Here is a 25999-nt window from a genome sequence, read left to right as displayed (position 1 = left end):
AAGGTAAGTCACTATTTACTTAACTGCTAACTTATTTTGTCAGCTACGATCTTAATACGTTAGGTATAGGTTAGATCTATTTCGACTATATCGTAGCGTTGTAAAAATTATCATTGACTAAATATCCAGACAATACTTCCTCTCGCGAACATATATTAGTATATTAGTATATAAGTATACTAGTTGCACGGCAACATCCCAATATGAGTATGTGTACCAATGTCAATAACTTGTACGTTCCTACATTCAGTGACACATACTCATAGCAATGATTTGCCTGCAACTTAGTAACATTGAAAACTGAGTCGGCCAACATGTAATTATATTGTCTCTTATAACAGAATATCCACGCGTGACTGTTTTTCTACTGTTTTCTACCAGACACATTTTCGCGTAATTAATGCCTTTTAATAACCATCCGTTAAACAAATATATTGTACATCTTTACAGTCATGTTATTACCGGTTGTATGCCGATTGTATTATTATGATCGTACGTGTTGTACACGTATTGAATTGTTATAATTACATGTATACAATTAGATGAATGTGACTCAACCTCTTATATATATTATCGTGCCATTACAATTAAATGTACTTCTGTGTAAACTTAACTCTGCTTCCACCAATAAACGCCAACAACTCAACAGCCTTCTCTGTCCTTCAAGGTGATCGCCAGTCGTGACCGCTGCTACCGACTAATTCCCCCAATTAAGTAGTACACCCAAAAGACAAGCTACGTCACCAAAAAGACGCCCTACGTCAGCTGAGCTGAACTGAAGCGAAGGCTCGTGTCTCGACATACTAATCGCCCCATCAGGAATAACCGTATACACATTACTGTATCATTACACGGTGGACACAAAGCACCAGCCGTCACATTGATCACGGCCGCCATTGAGGTATGTTATTTGTGTTATACTGTACCCAGATAACGTCTAAAGACTTTGGAAGCACAACAGGGGCCCAGTGACCCAGTTCCCAAAGTCAAGATGACACCTATCGCTACTCACTAAACTCTTCGTTTTGATACAGGGAAGTATTTCTGCCCCATTGTGCCACAGCATGTTTCATACTACGAGTTTTTTTTATATGAGGTCAGACATGTTTTTGTATGTTTTGTAAGCGAATCGAACCCATACTGCCTCTGTACATTTGCTTTTCAGCTTACGCTTAATCTAGATCCTGCTTACGGACTCTCTGTATAGTTTCTGTTCTACAAGGCTAAACGCACACCAACAAAAAACGCTGTCCTTTATGATCAATTATTGCAGTAGTAATGTGTCACGTGCGACGGGGATGAATAGAAATATTACATTGATATATGTTAGTTGGTTGTACCCTCTGTATGTGAATGAACATTCCATTTGATCACTGAAGGGCAAGAAGAACAGGGCCCACTTGCACAAAGCGATCTTAGCGCTAAGACTATCGTAAGCCTATGTTAAAGTATGGGAATTACGATCTTCTTAGCGCTAAGATCGCTTTGTGCAAGTGGGCCCAGGACAGACTGCCATGCGCTAGAGCAATGGTATGTATTAAGTAAACTACGGTTATAACGAACGGGACTACTAATTTTAGTTCGTTATAGCCGTTATAAGCATATATACAGCATAACAACAGCAACTAGTCGGGACCAGAAAGTAAGTTCGTTATATCCGTCAGTTCGCTATAAGCGTGTTCGTTATAACCGTAGTTTACTGTAGTACCTAGCGGGGTAACAGGTATTTCTCAATCAAAAATTGTTGCATAATTGCCAAGCGGAAATGGCGTTGTTTTATCGGAGCGTTTAACAGCGCAGTGCCGTGATTCACTGAACAACGCAGCACTTAAAACTTGTAGCTCCGTACGGGATGCAAAATAGTGGTGTGTTGTGTTTCATGACGACATATGAAACTTAACTAACATGAATGAAACAACACAAAAGAAGGTATTATGACTTTCCTCATTATTTGGTATTAAATGGCGTTCTGGTTAACTCGTTATGTGTTTTTGAAAACCCTCCTAAAGGAAAAAGCGTGTGTAGATTCTTTATCCGCCGTGTTCACATTGGAATATGTCTTAAATCCTATTTGCTCCCTCCCTTCCTCCCTCCCTCCATCCTACCCTAATTTACGCACTCAACCTTATTGACGTTATCGCTTTGAGGGAATATTAATGGCTTTATATGTGGATGAGACTACACTAAAGATACGCTGTTGCTATTTTTAGTGTCGGGCCTCATGAGTGAGATGGAATGTGATACCGGGGGGAATGGATCTGTTCCTGATACTGACCACACGGGGTCAGTGACCTATAGCCCATCGGAGGCTGAAGAGGAGGAGGGCAGGACTAGGCTGCAGGGTAAGTGCAGTGTCTTACGTCCACTAGGGCGGGGCCGCAGCATGGGTGCAGTGTCTGACGTCCACTAGGGCGGGGCTGCATGGTAGGTGCAATGTCTGACGTCTGCTGGGGTGAGGTCAGGCTGCAGAGTAGGTGTAGTGTCTGACGTCCACTTGGGTGAGGCTAGACAGCAGGGTAAGTGCAGTGTCTGACGTCCACTGGGGTGAGGTAAGGCTGCAGAGTAGGTGTAGTGTCTGACGTCCACTGGGGCGGGGCTGCACGGTAGGTGCAGTGTCTGACGTCCACTAAGGTGGGGTTAGGCTGCAGAGTAGTTGCAGTGTCTAACGTCTACTGGGGCGGGGCGGAGCTGCAGGATAGGTATAGTGTGTCTGACGTCCACTGGGGCGAGGCTGCAGGGTAGTTGCAGTGTGTCTGCCGATCACTAGGGCGGGGCAGAGCTGCAGGATAGATGCAGTGTGTCTGACGATCACTAGGGCGGGGCAGAGCTGCAGGATAGATGCAGTGTGTCTGACGTCCACTGGGGCGAGGCTGCAGGGTAGTTGCAGTGTGTCTGCCGATCACTAGGGCGGGGCAGAGCTGCAGGATAGATGCAGTGTGTCTGACGTCCACTAGGGCGGGGCGGAGCTGCAGGATAGATGCAGTGTGTCTGACGATCACTAGGGCGGGGCGGAGCTGCAGGATAGATGCAGTGTGTCTGACGTCCACTAGGGCGGGGCAGAGCTGCAGGATAGATGCAGTGTGTCTGACGTCCACTAGGGCGGGGCAGAGCTGCAGGATAGATGCAGTGTGTCTGACGTCCACTAGGGCGGGGCAGAGCTGCAGGATAGATGCAGTGTGTCTGACGATCACTAGGGCGAGGCGAGGCTGCAGGGTACGTGCAGTGTGTCTGACGTCCACTAGGGCGAGGCGAGGCTGCAGGGTACGTGCAGTGTCTAACGATCACTAGGGCGGGGCAGAGCTGCAGGATAGATGCAGTGTGTCTGACGTCCACTAGGGCGAGGCGAGGCTGCAGGGTACGTGCAGTGTCTGACGATCACTAGGGCGGGGCAGAGCTGCAGGATAGATGCAGTGTGTCTGACGTCCACTAGGGCGGGGCAGAGCTGCAGGATAGATGCAGTGTGTCTGACGATCACTAGGGCGGGGCGGAGCTGCAGGATAGATGCAGTGTGTCTGACGTCCACTAGGGCGAGGCGAGGCTGCAGGGTACGTGCAGTGTCTAACGATCACTAGGGCGGGGCGGAGCTGCAGGATAGATGCAGTGTGTCTGACGTCCACTAGGGCGGGGCAGAGCTGCAGGATAGATGCAGTGTGTCTGACGTCCACTAGGGCGGGGCAGAGCTGCAGGATAGATGCAGTGTGTCTGACGTCCACTAGGGCGGGGCAGAGCTGCAGGATAGATGCAGTGTGTCTGACGATCACTAGGGCGAGGCGAGGCTGCAGGGTACGTGCAGTGTGTCTGACGTCCACTAGGGCGAGGCGAGGCTGCAGGGTACGTGCAGTGTCTAACGATCACTAGGGCGGGGCAGAGCTGCAGGATAGATGCAGTGTGTCTGACGTCCACTAGGGCGAGGCGAGGCTGCAGGGTACGTGCAGTGTCTGACGATCACTAGGGCGGGGCAGAGCTGCAGGATAGATGCAGTGTGTCTGACGTCCACTAGGGCGGGGCAGAGCTGCAGGATAGATGCAGTGTGTCTGACGATCACTAGGGCGGGGCGGAGCTGCAGGATAGATGCAGTGTGTCTGACGTCCACTAGGGCGAGGCGAGGCTGCAGGGTACGTGCAGTGTCTAACGATCACTAGGGCGGGGCGGAGCTGCAGGATAGATGCAGTGTGTCTGACGTCCACTAGGGCGAGGCGAGGCTGCAGGGTACGTGCAGTGTCTAACGATCACTAGGGCGGGGCGGAGCTGCAGGATAGATGCAGTGTGTCTGACGTCCACTAGGGCGAGGCGAGGCTGCAGGGTACGTGCAGTGTCTAACGATCACTAGGGCGGGGCGGAGCTGCAGGATAGATGCAGTGTGTCTGACGATCACTAGGGCGGAGCTGCAGGATAGATGCAGTGTGTCTTACGTGCACTAGGGCGGGGCTAGGCTGTAGGGTAGGAACAGTGTGTCAATGGCGGCACGAAAAGCAATATATAGAAGCAAGTACTGAATAATAACGCATTCCTCGTGTTTAGCATCTGTTTCCTTGTCATACAGGATCTAGCGGCTGTTCGCAAAGATGGTTGTTGGCACTCATGGGGTGTTTCGGGGGAATCATGGTAGAATCCGGCAGGGCTGGTCTCAGCGTGGCTATTGTCTGCATGGTCAACGACACCGACAGCAACTACAGCGACCCAGCTAACAGTTCGTCCTTATCTACTGAGGTACTGGTACTTCAAGCACGGACACCTTGATTCTCGCGAAGTCGAAACGACTGTTTGGATCCACGCTCATTCATCCTAACTTACAGTTCTCTGTGAAAACATCTATCTGATATATGTAGTTGCTTTCTGTTTGAAATATTTATTTGATTCCAAGTCACTGTCGGTCCTCTATATAAACCCTCTAACAAGCCTCCCCTATCCCCAACCCCTGATATTTTGTTAATCATTTTAAAAGAAAAAAAGTATTAATAATAGATGTGCCACAATTAGTTTTATGTTGTATTTATATTAATATTTATTAATCGAGTGCATTGAAACTAAGGTTTAAATTCAAATTCTTTATTTCTGAACAAAATGTAATTTTAATAACTTTGCAAACTGTCAATTTTAGCATGATGAATTCTATTGGTCCAAGGCGGAACAGTCTGGAATGCTCAGCGCCTATTTCTATGGTTACATGGTAATACAAATCCCAGGGGGCTGGTTGGCTGGAAGACATGGCGGGAAAAACGTCATGTTTATCGGGATGCTGATTGGCTCGATCGCTTCTCTGCTTCTTCCAATCGGAGCCCGGACTTCGAAATATCTTGTGTATGTCCTACGTGGGCTTGTTGGCATTTCACAGGTAAACTTTCCGTTTATATTACGTGTGTCAAGTACATTTTATCTGTTATTTCATTAAAATTACATTAAATATATCGAAGTCGAAAGTGAAGCATGTGACAAGAGTGAGTTAGTGAGTGAGTGAGTGAGTGCGTGAGTGCGTGAGAGATTTAATTTACAATGTACATTATACAAATATAATGCTGGATGAATACAAGTTATTCAACCAGTAAAAAGGGTGTATTTGTAAGCCAAAACCTTGTCATCAACTCCATGTCACCAGATTCAGTTATTATATACCAGATTTTATTACATACCTTAGCATGGTTCGTAATGGGAAGGTGGCGACCTTTGCAGACGGTCCAACTAGAAACAGTTTGCGTCAGACCTTTCCAAAAGGATCTGGGATTAACCAATTTTAATATCTGAATAGTTTGTTCGCTGGTTCGTGGTTTATTAACGCCGCACCCAACACGATTCCAGCTATCTGACGGCGGCCTGTAAATATTCGAGTCTGGACCTGACAATCCAGTGATTGATCATATGAATCGGCAATTCACGACCTCGGGGTACGATGACACGCTATCAACGACATTAACTGAGCTTGACCACCCTATCCATTAAGTAGCCTTTTGCAAACACTGTAAAACATGTGTCTTGACCTTCAACACAAATCTAATCACGTTCTTGTCCCATAATTTTGACGCACTTTGGGTCCAAACATGTTAGTTTAGGATAGTGTTTAACAGCTAAACGTGAGTGGGAAAGACCTGCATTGCGTTTCCTATCTGTGTCCTACGGAGATTGTTGACGTCACAAATGTCAATTTCTGCAGTCACCATTATCTTAGCTTGGTTTGTCTGTTGGTTTTATTTTGTTGTTGTTTAACGCCGCACTAAGCAATATTCCAGCTATATGACGGCGGTCTGTAAATAATGCAATCTGGCCCAGATAATCCAGTGACTGACATCATGAGCATCGATCTTCGCAACTGGGATACGATGACACGCATCATCCACGTCAATAAGTCTGACCCGATCCCGTTAGACGCCTCTTACGACAAGCAAAGTAGCCTTTAACGGCAACCATGGGTTGCTGAAGATCGATTCTACCCCAGATTTTCACGGGTCTCTTAGCTTGGTATATTTGTCATTTTTATTAATAATACTGTACCAGGTTCGTTGTAAGCCGTTGTGGTATATGTGTTATTCTGTCGGTCTTCAAATTTATGACGACCTTACATTTCCATACTAATTCTGACATATTTTATGTAATTTAAAAACAATTATGACAATGTCTTTCTCACTTTCCCAAGGGCGTTTACTTATTCTCCATGCACACAATGTGGGGGAAGTGGGCGCCGCCATTAGAGAGGACAAAACTGTTAGCTGTTGCCTATGCAGGTAATATCTTAACAACAAAGAAGTCAATTACAGTATAAAGGTCATTGACCCACGTACATTAAGATTTATAATGTGTGTATAATGAGGAAAGGTTATCAACTGTATGAATTCGTTATACATTCAATCTCATCATCATCATCATCAGGCTTCGTGGTCTAGTGGTAGAGCGTCTGCCCGGAGAGCGGAAGTTCCGGGGTTCGATCCCCGACCGCGTCATACCAAAAGACGTTAAAAGATGGTACTTGTTGTTACCCTGTCTGGCGCTCGGCATTAAGGGGCTAAAACAAGGACTGGTCGGCTCGGAGTCAGTATACTGTGTCTGAGTGGGGTAACCAACATATCGTGAATATCCAAATCAAAAGACAAGTAGAAGCTCTCGCACATTAAGTGACCAACATTTCTTTGTAAGTAACATGCATCCTTGTTTAGAAGCCTGTCACGCAGGTCATCGGTATAACATAACTATTATGGTCGAGAGGGGACATCGCTTTATCGCGAGAAAGCGATAAGCAATAGCACAAGGCGAGAAAGCAATAACACGAGACGAGATACCGATAGAGCGAGAAAGCGATAGAACGAGAAAGCGCTAGAAAGAGAAAGCGATATTTCCCATAAATCCGTCTATCTGCGCATGATGTAGTTGAAAATGAGGCTCGGTCGCAAGAAAAATTCTACTTTTTATTACCTAGCATATGTCAGGAAAAATATATATGTTAAGTTTTGTTGTTGGCATTGGTGGTGGTTATGTTTCCTGGAGACAGTGTCTCGCTTAATAATGTACTACAATACCACAAAGTAAACGCAAAGACTCAAAGATGTATACAGTCTACATGCGTATATGCAAAGGAGATACTAATATGTATCCATGTGTTACAAACGTATCTACTACAAAAAGTTGCCAATCTCGCCCTATAAACCCTTTTTTATGTATTAATTTCTTTAAAAAGCTTATTATATATCTTAGTGTATTATCTCTATCTCCATCACACCTCCCACATGCATACATACATACATACATACATACCAACACACACACACACACACACACACACACACACACACACACACACACACACACACACACACACACACACACACACACACACACACACAAACACACACACACACATACGATAAAAGTATAAATAAAATATTAGAATGGCAGTAACATATGTTGTAGATACCTATAGTCATGCATTTCATATTGTTTGCAACGTACACGTCATGTTTATCATAAATCAAATATTCATTTCACAAATAATATTTACTGACAACATTATTATGACATTCACAGTGTAACAGTGAATTCTTTGCTCTCTATATATCTCAATACATCCCTGAATATTATATTGGGGCGGTATGGTAGCCTAGTGGTTAAAGCGTTCGCTCGTTCGACCCGGGTTCGATTCCCGACATGGGTACAATGTGTGAAGCCCATTTCTGGTGTCCCCCGCCGTGATATTGCTAAAATCGGCATAAAACCATACTCAGTCACTCACTCACCTGAATATTACCAATACATCAGGAAGACTATTTTCCAACAACTGCACTTAACACTATGTAAATATGTAAATTTACCACTATACTAATGCATGAGTTTATCTTATGTTAATTTAAACATGTAATTTATGTATGCAATGTTTTAAATTGTTCCATGTCATCTAATGTTAAATATACATAGTACTCTTTTACCACAGTTGGCGGTTTTGAACATTTAATGAAATCAGAATCTATCCCTTTCTCGTCTCGTGTTATCGCTTTCGCGTCTCGTGTTTTCGCTTTCTCGTGACCGTAATTGTAGTCGATAAAGCGATGTCACCCCTCGGCCACCATACATAACAGATTGAGTAAGTGAGTATGGTTTTACGCCGCTTTAAGCAACATTCCAGCGATATCACGGCGGGGGACACCAGAAATGGGCTTCACACATTGTACCCATGTCGAGAATCGAACCCGGGTCTTCGGCGTGACGATGGAACGCTTTAATCACTAGGCTACCCGACCGCCCCCATACATAACAGAACTATCTCCAGAAAATCGTAACCGACAAAGGTCCCCCTCAGCTCAAATTTTGAAAGTTATTCTTCTAAATTATACAATGAATAGTGAAAGTAACAAAGGACATACATGCTTACCCTGCCTAACACTGATTGCGCTGAAATATTCTGTTATGTACGTGAATACATTTCCTCATTATGACGAAACATAGTAGATTTCTATTCACAAAAATCAAAAGCTTTTGAAGGTCTACAACTAAACAATAGAACTTCCTGTTTCCTTTTGAGAAGTATTTCTGCACATCTTTGAAGGATGAATATGCTGTCGATTGTTGTGTAATCTGCACGTATGTAAGTCATCGTGTGAATGTGGGAATTTATCAAGAACATCACAAAAACACTGCATTCGCTTATTTGGTATAAATGTAAAAAATATCCCGAAAGATGAATTGTTTGATAGGCATTACTTAGAAGTTGACGGATAAGTTAGGGATAACAACTTCTTTAATACTGTAAAAAGTGACGTTTCGGTATAGATCCTTATACCGTTGTCAAGCAAGACTGAATGAGGAACATTGTACAGAATATATATAGTTGTTGAGGATTAACAGTAGAGAATAAACAGCAACAACAATTACGTGTAGCAATCGTGATAAGAAGAAAGACACCGGTGAAACTTGACGTGTTAAGTATTGTCATTATTTGGTACACATTGGAAACATTTCTTCTTAAGGTATCTTTTGGCGGTGAGTATACTCTATATCTTCCTTCGCCTTGTGTCTACATAACTGGCGTAGTGTTATTGTGATACTGTTCTTATGGTAGGGAACTTGTGTATGGAGTTTGATGACTAATTACTTACACAGGTCCTAAGATCGGGAGTATTGCAGTCTTCGCCATGTCTGGGTATCTGTGCAAGTACGGTTTCGACAATGGATGGGCGTCCATGTTCTATTTATCAGGTAACATCGGACCGTTCTTTCTTTTTGTTTATTTTTATGATTTGTTTGTTCTTTGTTTTTAAATTTTAATTGATTATACCAATCACAGAACATATTTCAGACAAGTGAAATGAATGTACCATGTAGATTCTCAAAACCTTAAAGAATGTGCTTACAGTTTTGTCATCTCAGAAAGAACCGAGTTTAATTATGTCATAACAATTTCAACTTCATACAGACCGCCTCCGTGGTCGAATGGTAGAGCGTCCGCCCGGAGAGCGGAAGGTCCGGCGTTCGGTCCCCAGCCGCGTCATACCAAAAGACGTTAAAAGATGGTTCTTGTTGTTACCCTGTCTGGCACTCGGCATTAAGGGGCTAAAACAAGGACTGGTCGGCTCGGAGTCAGTATACTGTGTCTGAGTAGGGTATTCATGTACTAGCACTATAAATCGGCATCAGTCCAGACTAGTTCAAGCAGCCACACACACACACATGTAGATCAATAATGGTCAAGTAGTCAATTCGTTTCCACTGATTTACCCACCTGGGCTACAAATAATATAAAAATACAATCTAAGCCCATCTTTGCATCGAGTTTGAGAATCAAAAAGCTATTCACAAGACTGTATGACAAGAGGGATGACTTCAACTTTTAGATAGTAAACATTCCCTTTTTGTCGAGCAATATTCCAGCAGCTCCAGCCATTGGGTGTCTACATTTTCACAACTGTTGAGGTACAATCGAACATGCTTTTGTGTGAATATTTCAAAGAGCGTCATATAACTTTTGCTCAAAAGCAGTTTATCAGGGTTACAACATTAAAGACATCAGTAAAACTATCAATACGTTTAAGGGTAGACAAGTGAAGGACGTTTCCTACTCTGACGCATCCAATGCAGTTCCCTATTTTGACTTATGTTCCCATGTTTTTTTCATGACAGTTGTCTTCGCATGTGTTTGTGGCGGGTGTAATCTTTAAGCGAACACCTAGTATCATCACTATTTGAAAGTGATTCATAAACACATGCTCATTATATCGTCGTAAAATGTACAATGGGTTGCTTTCAGCAGATATTTGTTATTCTTATGGAAAGTCATTTAGAAACATTTTAGAATATGCTTTGAGGGAAGGTGTGTTCGAATAAGATGTACAACTGTACAACGTCCACACGGGATACAGGAGACAGTAAGCAACATATTAATGGTCATAGTCTAAGTATACGTCTGAAAGCGCATAAACAACATTATTCAGTATATTTTATTGTATTCAAGGCCCCTTGCGATACTGACACTGGCTATAGTATGTACAAATATATCAGAAATAGAGAAATATCGATAACTGACACTGAATGACCAATCCTGGAAATAATTGTGCTCTTTACAAAACCTCATAAGACTTTCTACAACGAATGTATGGCTTACGCACATGAGATTAAATTAAAAGTACAATGATCTATATTTTGGGGGTAACATTTCAATAGAACATGGACTTCATCATCAATCATATTTGTATTACACAATAATCATATTCTATCTTCTTTGCAAACCACCGGTGAAGATCCGCGGTAGAATGGGTCTTCAGCAACCCATGCTTGTCGTAAAAGGCGACTATGCTTGTCGTAAGAGGCGACTAACGGAATCGGGTGGTCAGGCTCGCTGTCTTGGTTGATGAATGTCATCGTATCCCTATTGCATGGGTCATTGGATTGTCTGGTCCAGACTCGATTATTTACAGACCACCGTCATATAGCTGGAACATTGCTGAATGCGGCGTAAAACAACAAACAAACAGTAGTTTCGTAGTGCCGTAGGTGACTATTGAACTACGTGTTCAAATTTATGATGAATTATACAACAAGAATATTTTTTTTCAAGTCTAAAACCTCCACTGATTGTTGTCTTGTGTGATGATGAAGCAATAACCCCAGTCACGTATTCCCTACAGGTGGTATATCGGTGATATGGTGTGGGGTGTGGTACTACACGGTCGCCAGCACCCCGTCTCAACATCCTTGGATCTCTCAGCAGGAGAAGAACTACATCACAAGGAGTATTGGAGAGACCAAGGCGGTAAGCTATTTCTTTGTGTGACAGCGGGAATATTTTATGACTATCAACATCCCAGTCCATGCAAACAATCACACATCTCCTCCGCCACCGATAAGCGGCACCTGCATATGTCTTTTAGGCGTGCAAAACATCCATGATCGTGGGTTCGAACCCTAGATAATGGTTGTGTTTCTTGGTTTGTCAGCACCATACCTGTACTCACGGGATTCATTAACATGGTAAACGTGTGCGGCCTGCATCGAGTGGACACTTCTTGAAATAACTGAAGACCCGTGAAGATCCGGGGTAGAATAGGTCTTCAGCAACCAATACTTGCCGTAAAAGGCGACTATGCTTGTCGTAAAAGGCGACAAAAGGGATCGGGTGGTCAGGCTCGCTGACTTGGTTGATGCATGTCATCGATCCCAATTGCGTGGATCGATGCTCATGATATCAATCACTGGATTATAAGGTTCAGACTCGATTATTTACAGACCGCCGTCATATAGCTGGAATATTGCTGAGTGCGGCGTAAAACAACCAACCAACCAATGAAATCACTGAAATACTGTTTAAAGCGACTCAAAGCAAACTCAATGAAAAACAAAACTTTAGCATAGGGAAACTTCTTTTACATTATTTTATGTGCAACACCTCCTACAAATAAATCGACCTCCGGTACAATGACTCGAGACAAAAGTGTTTCAGATAATGTGAATCGACATATCAAGTGTCAAATCATACGATATAATGTCATGCACATGGTGACTGGTGTACCTGTGTCTCTCTGAGAAGGATGAACTTATACCCGTGAACATCCGGGTAAGGCTTTACCTTCAGCAACCCATGCTTGTCGTAAGAGGCGACTAAAGGACAGATCAGGCTCGGTGACTTAGTTGACGCATGACGCCTTGACCAGACAATCCAGTGATTGATATCAGGAGCATCGATCCACGCAATTGGGATACGATGACATGCATGAACCAAGTCAATGAGTCTGACCACCCGATCCCGTTAGTCGCATCCTACGACATGTTTTTATGGCATGCATGGGTTGATGAAGACCTATTTTACCCCGGATCGTCACGGGTCGACGCATTATGGTACAAATATTTTGATGCCAGAGCATGAAAAGCAGTTTGTGCATCAAAAACATTGGCATGTGAGTGAGTGAGTTTGGTTTAACGCCGCTTTTAACAGTATTCCAGTTATATCACGGCGTGTCAGCTTAATGTTGGAAGAAAGCCCGAAGTGATGCAGGTCTCAGACCCACGAGCACGGGTATGGTGCTGACAAACTAGAAACATAATCGGGGCGAACCGGGATTCGAACCCACAATCATAGGTTTCTGGTGTGCCCAAGGGACGCAACTCTGCACAGCGAATCGCGGCCCCTTAGACGACTGGGCCACCCGTGCCCCCTACATGGGCATGTACCAATAACATGTTTCAATACATACAAGGAGAACATGTCAAACATATGGCAAAATGTACTGACTGAGAGTATTATTGTTAATCAGAACGAACATCGTTTGGTGTGGCGTTAAACAACAAAGAAACAAACAAACAAAGGATGAGCTTGATATTACTGCTTTGTTTACAGAGTTACCCGACGCCATGGGGCGCCATGTTGATGTCTCCGGCCACGTGGGTGTGTGTCATCGGACACGTGTGTTTCAACTGGATAGCATACACATTAACCACAAACACTCCTCTGTTTCTTAAAGAAGTGATGAACTTTGATATAACTGAGGTACGTACAAGGCATATGAATGATCTGTGTTAACATTTAAATGATCAGAGGAAAAATCCACCTTCACTAGGGAGTAGTTGTCCCATAACAGTGTTATCGCTATGTCTGTTGAAACTCCTATCATTCATCAGAGTCTTACAATAGTAGTCCGCCTCACACCCCTTGAACTATATTAATTTCCCTTCCGCCAGCCTTCACTGTATAGTGGGGCGGTTAAGGCTAAGTCATTTTGGCGGCCATCTTGGATTTTCTTCGCCACCAGTGGGCGCTGCATATTAGATTTGAATTATATTCACCATTGTTGCGATTAAATTTACATAAATGACTAAAATTAACAAAATAATTATGATATATTGTATATAAATTGACATCAAAAGAGATTTTAACAATTTTGACGGCCATCTTGGATTTTCTATAACCAGGTGGCGCTGCTGAGGTGGATCCATATTCAGAAATGTTTAGAATGGTTCAATGTAAAAGTGTGCCAAGTTTTGTGCTTTTAACCCCAAGTGCACAATTGTGACTAAAACCCAGCATTAACCGCCCCACTAGTAATGCAGCAGCCGTATATGAAGCAAGTCAAGATTTTCCTCAGGTTGAGGACTGAATTTCCCATTTCAATGGGGCACCTTTTCAATTTAAATTGAATTGTTTGTTTCTATTAAAATATTTATTTTCAGAAACGTAAGTTAATTACAATATTTGCAGATCAGTTTTTAACGAGTTCATGTGAATAGGAATCCATGCGGTCAATCTAGTACCTCACAAGTCAGCGATGCGATTCATCACGTTACACTGTCCATTTAACAAATTACATACGTTTATCTCAAACAAAACGTCTTCTGCAAGTTTGAAACATTTAGATAAAGATATATCTGAAAAATGATGACTTTCACTAAAAATGTTTTAAAACATTGAAAACTTAACTGCCGACAAAAAGAAAGTGTACACCAATGTTTGATGTTGTCCTAAAATGAAGCAAACAAAAAATGTTTAATCGATGATGATGTATTTGATATATAGTTGTTTTTTTAACTTTTCTTGCAGTATTTCGGGACTGTTTTCAGCCTAGTAACGTTATCATAACGTTTGTTATTGGTTGTTCAAATCCAATTTGTAAATGTATACTTTCTTTTGCACGGCAGTTTATATCAATTTGCGTGTTTATCATCTGTTTACAACTACTGTATAGTTTAACATCTAATCCCTTGGAGAGCAGCAGGGTCACCTTCATGGTTAAAGATATAAACCTAAAGTCTTCAAGTGAGTGAGTGAGTATGGTTTTACGCCGCTTTCAGCAATATTCCAGCAATATCACGGCGGGGGACACCAGAAATAGGCTTCACACATTGTACCCATGTCGGTAATCGAACCCGGGTCTTCGGCGTGACGAGCGAACGCTTTAACCACTTGGCTACCCGACCGATCCTAAAGTTTTCAAAGTCGTGGTTGAAATATGATATCATTAATTCAATGTAACTTAAAATAATCTCTGTATCTGTGCATGGATTGCTTTCGTGTTACGAAAGGCCCATTTGTTCACAGACAAAGGAAACGTCCGGTCACGTGATTTGTATTGGAAGGATTTGTATTGGATTTTTCCGTGCGCTGAAGTGTCATCGTGACACTTGTTGGTGAATCGTCTTTGTTAGAAACATTGGAAATGGTGATAGGCATTCAACGGATTTCCTGTGGACCTGAGCCATAATAAAACTTCCTGTAGTGTCTGTACACGTCCATGGATCGCCTGGGCGTTGTGATATTTCAGACTATTAGACTTCTATGTAAACAGATTATTTTGGAATTTATCTTGGTGTGTTCATTTTTGACCTGACGGCTTTTCTCCTTGATAACCCGCAGTGTAATTCTTGTCAAGTTAAATAATAATTCTTGGGATTTCTGGGTAGTATACGTATTACCATGCGATCTGTAAATACCGTCTTCCTATTAAAATACAACTGCACTTTGTTTTTATCAGGTGACACGTTGGTGAAGAAAATAGCTGGTTGAGGTCACGACTGTATAGTGTTTGTGTGTCGTGTATTGTGTTGCAACCTTATCGGTATTGTGTCTTACGAAACCTAACGTTACAGCCTAAGTCGGTATAGAAAGGACAAGTTTAAAGTGGTTCCAGGTTTAGACACATTATCGGTTCCTGCGGAAACAGTCCACACGGGACATGGGCTTCTAATGTTGACGCAAAGCCCCCCTTTAAATATTTACCTTGGGGGTCTTAAGGTCTTGAAAACTAATGTGGAACATTCCTCAAACACGTTGTGAGTGTGTGTTAGCGACATCAGGAGCACGGGTGGCCCGGTCGATGTGACCTATGGTCATGGGTTCGAATCCCAGATGCACCCTGATTATGTTTCTAGGTTTGTCAGCACCATACCCGTGCTCGTGGGTCTCACCAATGCAGCAGGTTTTCCTCCCACGTCAAGCTGACACATCAGTATCTGTTATATCTGAGTGAACCAATGACATTATGCGCCTCCTTTCTTCCATTTATCAAGAACGGCCTTCTGTCTTCCATGACCTTTGCCAGCCAGGCCGTTTCCGCAGTGTTGACTGGTCAGTTGGCCGATTACTTCCGGTCAAAGAAATATCTCAGCACCACGGCAACTCGGAGGTTATTCCAAAGTATTGGTCAGTATCATTGACATTTCCGATGGGACTCCAGTTCAGAATGGAACTATTTAAGTATAAGTGTTCCACATCTTGTAATTGTGGGCAAGTGTAAAGTAAGAATGAACCGAACCGTTTTGGCGATTTTAAAGATTTTATTCTGCATTCAATGAAATTGAATCTCAGAAGAACCACCACGCGGAATTTCAGTGCAATTAGGTTGCAAGTGCCAGCTGACGTGGTTTGAGATTGTGATGTCAGGCTTTGTCACTTTGTCACTCGGTCACTTAGTACTACGACGGAGTAGGACGTCAATACAGACACGAATCACTGTTTTGCCTGGCCTACAGGCTACAGTATGAATATATATGACCATATTGAAAGCCAACAAACGACCGTTAAACCCATCCCAGTCACACCTTTGAATTCCAGCGTTTCTTGGAGCAGGTGTATGTCTGTTAGGGACAGGGTTCGTGGACGCCGAACACCGCTACGTCGCCATAGCTCTGCTGACAATAGCCATGTGGTTTATGGGGGTTTCAACGGCCGGGTACCTCGTCAACTTTGTCGATTTCGCTCCAAGGTAGGTCTGTCTGTTTTAACTCTTGAAACGTTGCACCAATTGGAAGTGTCACATTTGTAGCTCAGCTGGTATTTTGTGCAAAGGAAGTGTTATTGATGATATGCAATATTACCCGTTACAATCATTGATGCAGGTTAAGAAAACAGGGCTTACATGTCGCATATTTGTCAATATTAAAGTCCTTATTTTATCTTATGGTGGCAGTCCGTGTTTCTTTCAACATATCATTTTAAAGGCCAAAATTGAAAATAAAATAACGTTGGCCGAGATACTGCTGAAACATCTTAACAGAACATATGCTCATCAGGGCCAATGCATGTATTCCATGATTGCAAATGTTCAAACGGTTGTTAACCTACATATGGTACAGTTACAAATGCATGTATTCCATGGGTGCCAATGTTCAAACGGTTGTAAACCTACATATGGTACAGTTACCAATGCATGTATTCCATGGTTGCCAATGTTCAAACGGTTGTTCACCTACATATGGTACAGTTACCAATGCATGTATTCCATGGGTGCCAATGTTCAAACGGTTGTAAACCTACATATGGTACAGTTACCAATGCATGTATTCCATGGGTGCCAATGTTCAAACGGTTGTAAACCTACACATGGTACAGTTACCAATGCATGTATTCCATGGTTGCCAATGTTCAAACGGTTGTTCACCTACATATGGTACAGTTACCAATGCATGTATTCCATGGTTGCCAATGTTCAAACGGTTGTTAACCTACACGTGGTACAGTTACCAATGCATGTATTCCATGGTTGCCAATGTTCAAACGGTTGTTAACCTACACGTGGTACAGTTACCAATGCATGTATTCCATGGGTGCCAATGTTCAAACGGTTGTAAACCTACATATGGTACAGTTACCAATGCATGTATTCCATGGTTGCCAATGTTCAAACGGTTGTTAACCTACACGTGGTACAGTTACCAATGCATGTATTCCATGGGTGCCAATGTTCAAACGGTTGTAAACCTACATATGGTACAGTTACCAATGCATGTATTCCATGGTTGCCAATGTTCAAACGGTTATAAACCTACATATAGTACAGTTACCAATGCATGTATTCCATGGTTGCCAATGTTCAAACGGTTGTCAACCTACATATAGTACAGTTACCAATGCATGTATTCCATGGTTGCCCATGTTCAAACGGTTGTCAACCTACATATGGTACAGTTACCAATGCATGTATTCCATGGTTGCCAATGTTCAAACGGTTGTTAACCTACACGTGGTACAGTTACCAATGCATGTATTCCATGATTGCAAATGTTCAAACGGTTGTTCACCTACATATGGTACAGTTACCAATGCATGTATTCCATGGTTGCCAATGTTCAAACAGTTGTAAACCTACATATGGTACAGTTACCAATGCATGTATCCCATGGTTGCCAATGTTTAAACGGTTGATTACCTACATATGGTACAGTTACCAATGTGCACATTCAACTATTATTAATGGGATTTTCCACAGCTGTGAAGGTACATATGCCAAAGTTTCCTATGTACGTATTCTAGACACATCACATGGCTAGACTAATAATATAAACATTTATCTCTTCTGCAATGCAGTGGTATGTATCCCATGCTTGCCGTAAAAGGCGAGACCCGTAAGGATTCCGGGGTAGAATAGGTCTTCAGCAACCCATGCTTGTCGTAAAAGGCGACTAACGGGATCGGGTGGTCAGGCTCGTTGACTTGGTTCATGCATGTCATCGATCCCAATTGCGTGGGTCGATGCTCATGATATCAGTCACTGGATTGTCTGGTCCAGACTCGATTATTTACAGACCGCCGTCTTATAGCTGGAATATTGCTGAGTGCGGCGTTAAACACCAAACCAACCAACCAACGTAAAAGGCGACTATAGTGACGAAAGGCGACTAACGGGATCGGGTGGTCAGGCTCGCTGACTTGGTTAATGCATATTACCATATCCCAATTGCGTAGATCTATGATCATGGCCATTAACTGGATTGTCTCGTCCAGACACGATTATGTACAGACCACCGTCATAAAGGTGGAATATTGCAGAGTGCAGCGTTAAATAACAAACAATCAAAGTATGTACCAGTTGCTCTCAAGAGTGAGTGTGAGTTTTGTTTTATGCCGCTTTTAGCAATATTCCAGCAATATCACGGCGGGAGACACAACAAATGGGCTTCACAAATTGTACCCATGTCGGGAATCGACCACGGGTCCTCGGCGTGACGAGCGAACGCGGCTACCCGACCGCCTCTTTTCTCTCAAGAAGTAATAATTGCATTCATGTTTCAGACATGCTGGTATCCTCGTGGGTATTTCTAACACAATCGCCAGCTTACCAGGGATGGTAGCGCCGCTTCTGGCAGGTGCCCTCACACCTCATGTAAGTCCGAAATTCAGTTCAGCCATTCAGAAAAACAAGACTTAAAATCATGTCAGTACTATTATCGTAAAAACTGTATGTGATATTGTATAAAGTATATTATAAATCTCGCATCCAGGGGAAAAATTAAACTCATTCATCGACTGGGTCTTTCACCTGCATCTTCCCGAGGCAAGGGCGTTAACCTATACCACTGCCCTTATACTACTGCAACAGGCGACACAGTTTTCGGTGAACTCCCATGCATATGTCGAATCTAGAAAAATAATTCTCTCAACTCAATTAAACTTTATTAAGTAGCAGAGCGATGAGTCATCCCACATATCCTAACCTTGCCACTTTGCTGACGGGCTAACTTCCTTAGTCATTTGACTTGTCTTTTTTCTACCCTGAATATATACGTAGTCCTATTGCTACGATCCTGTAAGATATACGTAATCCTATTGCTACGATCATGTAACATATACGTAGTCCTATACTACGATCATGTAACATATACGTAGTCCTATTTCAAACGATCCTTTAACATACACGTAGTCCTATTGATGCCTTCCTGTAACAAATACGTAGTCCTATTGCAACGATCCTTTAACATATACGTAGTCCTATACTACGATCATGTAATATATACGTAGTCCTATACTTCGATCCTGTAACATATACGTCGTCCCATTGCTACGATCCTGTAACATATACGTAGTCTTATTGCTGCGATCCTGTAACAAATACGTAGTCCTATTGCTACGATCCTGTAAGATATACGTAGTCCTATTGCTGCGATCCTGTAACATATACGTCGTCCCATTGCTACGATCCTGTAACATATACGTAGTCCTATTGCTGCGATCCTGTATCATATACGTAGTCCTACTGCTACGATCCTGTATCATATACGTAGTCCTATTGCTACGATCCTGTCTCATATACGTAGTCCTATTGCTACGATCCTGTCTCATATACGTAGTCCTATTGCTACGATCCTGTATCATATACGTAGTCCTATTGCTACGATCCTGTCTCATATACGTAGTCCTATTGCTACGATCCTGTATCATATACGTAGTCCTATTGCTACGATCCTGTCTAATATACGTAGTCCTACTGCTACGATCCTGTAAGATATACGTAGTCCTATTGCTGCGATGCTGTAAGATATACGTAGTCCTATTGCTACGATCATGTAATAAATGCGTAGTCCTATTGCTACGATCATGTAACATATACGTCGTCCCATTGCTACGATCCTGTAACATATACGTAGTCCTATACTTCGATCCTGTAACATATACGTCGTCCCATTGCTACGACCCTGTAACATATACGTAGACCTTTACTACGATCATGTAACATATAAGTAGTCCTATACTACGATCATGTAACATATACGTAGTCCTATTTCAAACGATCCTTTAACATACACGTAGTCCTATTGATGCGATCCTGTAACAAATACGTAGTCCTATTGCAACGATCCTTTAACATATACGTAGTCCTATACTACGATCATGTAATATATACGTAGTCCTATACTTCGATCCTGTAACATATACGTCGTCCCATTGCTACGATCCTGTAACATATACGTAGTCTTATTGCTGCGATCCTGTAACAAATACGTAGTCCTATTGCTACGATCCTGTAAGATATACGTAGTCCTATTGCTGCGATCCTGTAACATATACGTCGTCCCATTGCTACGATCCTGTAACATATACGTAGTCCTATTGCTGCGATCCTGTCTCATATACGTAGTCCTATTGCTACGATCCTGTCTCATATACGTAGTCCTATTGCTACGATCCTGTATCATATACGTAGTCCTATTGCTACGATCCTGTCTCATATACGTAGTCCTATTGCTACGATCCTGTATCATATACGTAGTCCTATTGCTACGATCCTGTCTCATATACGTAGTCCTACTGCTACGATCCTGTAAGATATACGTAGTCCTATTGCTGCGATGCTGTAAGATATACGTAGTCCTATTGCTACGATCATGTAACATATGCGTTGTCCTATTGCTACGATCATGTAACATATGCGTTGTCCTATTGCTATGATCATGTAATATTTGCGTAGTCCTATTGCTACGATCATGTAATAAATGCGTAGTCCTATTGCTACGATCATGTAACATATGCGTTGTCCTATTGCTATGATCATGTAATATTTGCGTAGTCCTATTGCTACGATCATGTAACATATGCGTAGTCCTATTGCTACGATCATGTAACATATGCGTAGTCCTATTACTACGATCCTGTAAGATATACGTAGTCCTATTGCTGCGATGCTGTAAGATATACGTAGTCCTATTGCTACGATCATGTAATAAATGCGTAGTCCTATTGCTACGATCATGTAACATATGCGTTGTCCTATTGCTATGATCATGTAATATTTGCGTAGTCCTATTGCTACGATCATGTAACATATGCGTAGTCCCATTGCTACGATCATGTAACATATGCGTAGTCCTATTACTACGATCCTGTAAGATATACGTAGTCCTATTGCTACGATCATGTAATAAATGCGTAGTCCTATTGCTACGATCATGCAATAAATGCGTAGTCCTATTGCTACGATCATGTAAAATAAGCGTAGTCCTATTGCTACGATCATGTAAGATATACATAGTCCTATTGATATCATCAATTAACACAGATTTTGTCTTCTTGATACGTAGACGTAGTCCTGTTGCTACGATCGTTTTGTCAATGTGACCCATGGCTTGCCAGTCGTATCCAACAGATGAATGGCGCAGTGGTATGTTTCAGAGCATCTTTCACAACTCACTCTTCTCTCCCTAAACAGAAAAGCCAGGAGGAATGGCGGAACGTATTTTACGTGTGTGCGGGATTCTGCGTCCTGGGAATCGTGGTGTTCGGAACCCAGGCCCGGGGGGAGCTGCAGTACTGGGCCGTGGACCAGGTGGAGATGGAAGTTGTGGAGGAGCAACGGGTGTCGATGTTTGAAAAAGTCCCCGATTTCCAAGACGCCAGTTTGGACGCATTCAAATACGTCATTTCATCTGACAAGCAGACAAAGGTGCCTGATGACGTTTTGGGTAATAATACACCCGCCATTGCTCCAGACAAGGAAACGGATATCGTGGCCAACAGTGACACTTCCACTGTATGACAGGTGGTGATGGCAACTCATTCAACTTTTATACTCAGGATCATCAAGATGCGACATCCATATGCACGAAGCAATTGCACTGTGTCCTCCGCTGGAGATACAAAGTGGCGCTTCCCTCTCTCAAAGGAGGAGCAGCACAAACCTTTTCGTAAATGTTTATCATTATGCAAAAACTGAATTTTACATGCATAAGGTCAAGTAGTCTTTAAATATATTATTTATCTATAAGTCCAACATCTTCGGAAGATGACGTATCTGGGCCTCAGAGAATTATACCAATTGGTGTTTACTGCATGTTTGTTTGTTTGTTGTTTAACGCCGCACTCAGCAATATTCCAGCTATAAGACGGCGGTCTGTAAATGATCGACGATCCAGTGATTGATAGCATGAGCATGGGATACGATGACATGCATCAATGAAGTCAGCGAGCCTGACCACCCTATCCCGTTAGTCGACTCTAAAGCCAAGCCTGGGTTGTTGAAGACCAATTCTAACCCGGATATTCACGGGTCATTTACTTCATGTGACTTTGCAGACATAAAACAACACTTCTTTACCCTGGGTAAATATCTGCTCCCCGATCGCTTCATCCTGTTGTTGCCATGCAAAGTTGCATCCTCACGAACACCTATATAAGTGTCTTTCACCCTTTGGGGATTCAGGTTAGAATAGGCCCCAAGCAACCTTTGCTGGCCATGAGCGACCAAGTGGATCACAGTTGATCTTGTATCTGGTATCATGTAGTGTAAATCAATGTCTGTAATAGAAGATATCGTCGATATCGATCATCCCTTGGGACAAACTTATTTTTAACGTCCTGTACTTTTGGTGTGGCAGGTACCACATAGTACTGCACATCTGAACACTTGACACTTTATTGCAAACAGGACAACAATGGACATGTTTCTTAATGAAGGTACTACATGGTGAATTCAATATTAAAGTGGCAATCATAAGTGTTAATTGCTGCCTGGCATCTCCAGAACATGGACCAAACGAGAGTACTGATCTCTCGAGTTGGGATTTGTTGGCCCGTTGGTGCTATTGTGCATGTGAAGATGTAGCAGTGTCTGTAGTTAAGGGCGAGACTGTCGTACATTAAGTTCTTCATCGCTGGCTAGGCCATGCTCAACGTGCTTGACACCACAAATGTGGCAGTTGACGTTGTTAGTGTGTCCAAACAACAACAGGCTATCTGACTCTGAGACCTGCATTACGAAGGCGCTCCACACTGTCTCACTAGAATGAATGAATGATCTTTAGTTCCTCCAATAATTTCGGAGAGCCACATCAATTTGTAATCACAACATACTTACAAGGACATTGCGCAGAGAAATTGACAATACTGAATATTATACATGTCTTGGTCCTGGTATGAGACATACTGTCAACGACCCGTGAAGATCCGGGGTAGAATAGGTCTTCAGCAATCCATGCTTGCCGAAAAATGCGACTATGCTTGTCGTAAAAGGCGACTAACGGGATCGAGTGGTCAGGCTCGCTGAATTGGTTGATGCATGTCATCGATCCAAATTGCGTGGATCGATGCTCATGATATTAATCACTGGATTGTCTGGTCCAGGTTCGATTATTTAAAGACCGCCGTCATATAGCTGGAATATTGCTGAGTGCGGCGTTAAACAACAAACCAACCAACCAACCAACATACTGTCAACAGATAGATCATTGAGGTTATATCTCGTGATACGGAAGATATGAATTCAGCCCAGCTGTCAAGGTTCATATCCTCTACAATAGGGGCTATACCACCCAGTAATGCCACAAGTTATACTTCGTCATCTGTACAGTTCTCAATACACATATATTTTTCGAGGTTTAAAGTGTCAAATAGATGCTCATAGAGGGTGTTCCTTGCATCAGCTAAAGCTGAACAACAGAGCGGTTGGTGCGTTATTATGTCATCGCACTCGTCATCCCACATTAAGCACTGTCCAGGTGTTATTGGTAGTGTTCATAACTTCAGAAGTGCATGCATAGGCCTAGCTGGCATATTGTACAAAATACACATATTTCACAGTGCAAGCTTACTGTGAATTTTATTTAATCTGATTTATTCAGGGTGATTTTGCAGATATGTGTGCCAATGAGCAGTTTTAATGTTCTGATATTTTAGTCTGTACGGTTTTGTTCCACACATCATTAGATGGAAACTGGTTAGTTTTCATAAAGTGAACTGATGTGGTCAATAATTCATACTTCTTTGCTACATTGAGTAGATCATGTGTTACAGACTTGAACACACGTGAAATAGAACACCTTTTTAAGGGCATATCTGTTGTTGATTCTACACATCCCTCCAGAGAACATCAGCTTCATTTTGTCAATCACAGATGTCAAAGTCCACAATCCCAGTGTCTGAGTAATTGCAGCGGTCCGAGATCTTACATGAAAATTTTTTACATTAAGTTAAAAGTAGTGCTTGAGTTTTCAAATTCATGGTTTTCTGTCTTGGACACAGCTCACACGCGCAGAAGGCACATGGAATTATTACTCTATGCCAAATTTTCCCACAGCCGACTGGGTTCAGACCACCTGCTCTTAGTCCAATATCTTTCAGGGAATTCAGATTCTTTATCGGCTTGGCACTTGGTCTTTTTGGATTTTGAATGAGCATTGATAAAGGAACATGACTATATCGTGTATATGGTTTCCATAGCCTAAAAGAACATGGTTGGTTGATTTTCTTTTCACCTGTAAACACTAAGACACAAGCATATTGTTGGACAGTTTGTAAGGACATACACAGGCCAATATTTGTTGAGGTTATGAGAGTCGTGTCATCCTCGAGTAGGACCACTTGGGAGTGATCACGTCCAAGCAAAACACCTTGTTTCAAATGGTCAAGGCGTATTATAAGCTCGTTAATATTCACAAGGAACATCCACGCTGATAAGACGCGTCCTTGTCCTACACCTTGTCCGTTTGGGAACGGTCGACTTGTCTCGCCGGCATATCTGACACATGCAGTAGATTCGTGATACGACTGACGTATGATATGCCAGGCGTTCTCTTGCGCACCAAGGATGAATAGTTTCAGGAGTAGTCCGTTGTGCCAGATGCAAGCAAACACTTTCTCATTATCAAGAAACACAGTGTATACACTGGAAGAGATGACTTCTTTGAGTTTATAGGTAGCAATGTTTGCACCATGTTTTTGCCTGAAGCCACATTGTAATCTATGTGGGAAGTCGGTATCCATATATTAGATATACCTCTGAAATTCTCTCCAACAGGATCTCCTCGCGATCGAACAGTTATCATAACACGGCCCTCACTTATACCTCTGTAATTTCCAGGATCCGATCTGTCCTCATCGATCCATTAATGTATTGATATAATTGTCCCAGATCTCAACAGTGCAGGGGTATAGCAAGTACGTATCATCCTGTTAAACAGCTGAGTTAAGTGATTTAGGAGCAAATATCCAGCGAAATAGATATATTCATTGTGATTTGGTCCGGTCCTTTTTTTCAGTCGTTTTAGTTCGTATATTTCTATGTCCGTCTTAAATATAGGATCATCGTCTCGAATTTTGGTTTGGCTTGTTGTTTTACGCCGCACTCAGCAATATTCCAGCTATATAATAGCGATCTTTAAATAATCGAGTCTGGACCAGACAATCCAGTGATTGACATCATGCGCATCGCTCCTCGCAATGTGGGATCGATGACATGCATCAACCAAGTCAGCGAGCCTGACCACCCGATCCCGTTAGTCGCCTTTTACGACAAACATAGTCGCGTTTTATGGCAAACATGGGTTGCTGAAG

General features: G+C 42.5%; 1 protein-coding gene across 2 annotated transcripts; it reads left to right on the top strand.

The window, feature by feature from the left end:
* Nucleotides 1-787: 787 nt before the first annotated feature.
* LOC124112812 (uncharacterized transporter slc-17.2-like) lies at nucleotides 788-23708 on the top strand. Of its 2 annotated transcripts, none has more exons than XM_048385415.1 (12): nucleotides 788-901; nucleotides 2211-2342; nucleotides 4544-4710; nucleotides 5102-5335; nucleotides 6629-6716; nucleotides 9580-9675; nucleotides 11601-11725; nucleotides 13307-13456; nucleotides 15970-16102; nucleotides 16514-16664; nucleotides 18971-19061; nucleotides 21882-23708. In XM_048385415.1, the coding sequence occupies exons 2-12, from the start codon at nucleotides 2222-2224 to the stop codon at nucleotides 22206-22208; spliced, it is 1683 nt and encodes a 560-aa protein (XP_048241372.1). In that variant the 5' UTR covers nucleotides 788-901; nucleotides 2211-2221; the 3' UTR covers nucleotides 22209-23708. The 2 variants fall into 2 exon arrangements, with proteins under 2 accessions (XP_048241372.1, XP_048241373.1); XM_048385416.1 differs by lacking the exon at nucleotides 788-901 and adding an exon at nucleotides 1501-1530.
* The last annotated feature ends 2291 nt before the right edge of the window (nucleotides 23709-25999 follow it).

This window comes from Haliotis rufescens, unplaced genomic scaffold (genome assembly GCF_023055435.1).
Source record: "Haliotis rufescens isolate VD_foot unplaced genomic scaffold, xgHalRufe1.0.p SCAF_58, whole genome shotgun sequence".
In the NCBI taxonomy this organism is placed as follows: domain Eukaryota; kingdom Metazoa; phylum Mollusca; class Gastropoda; order Lepetellida; family Haliotidae; genus Haliotis; species Haliotis rufescens.
This window is presented reverse-complemented; position numbering and strand designations above follow the sequence as displayed.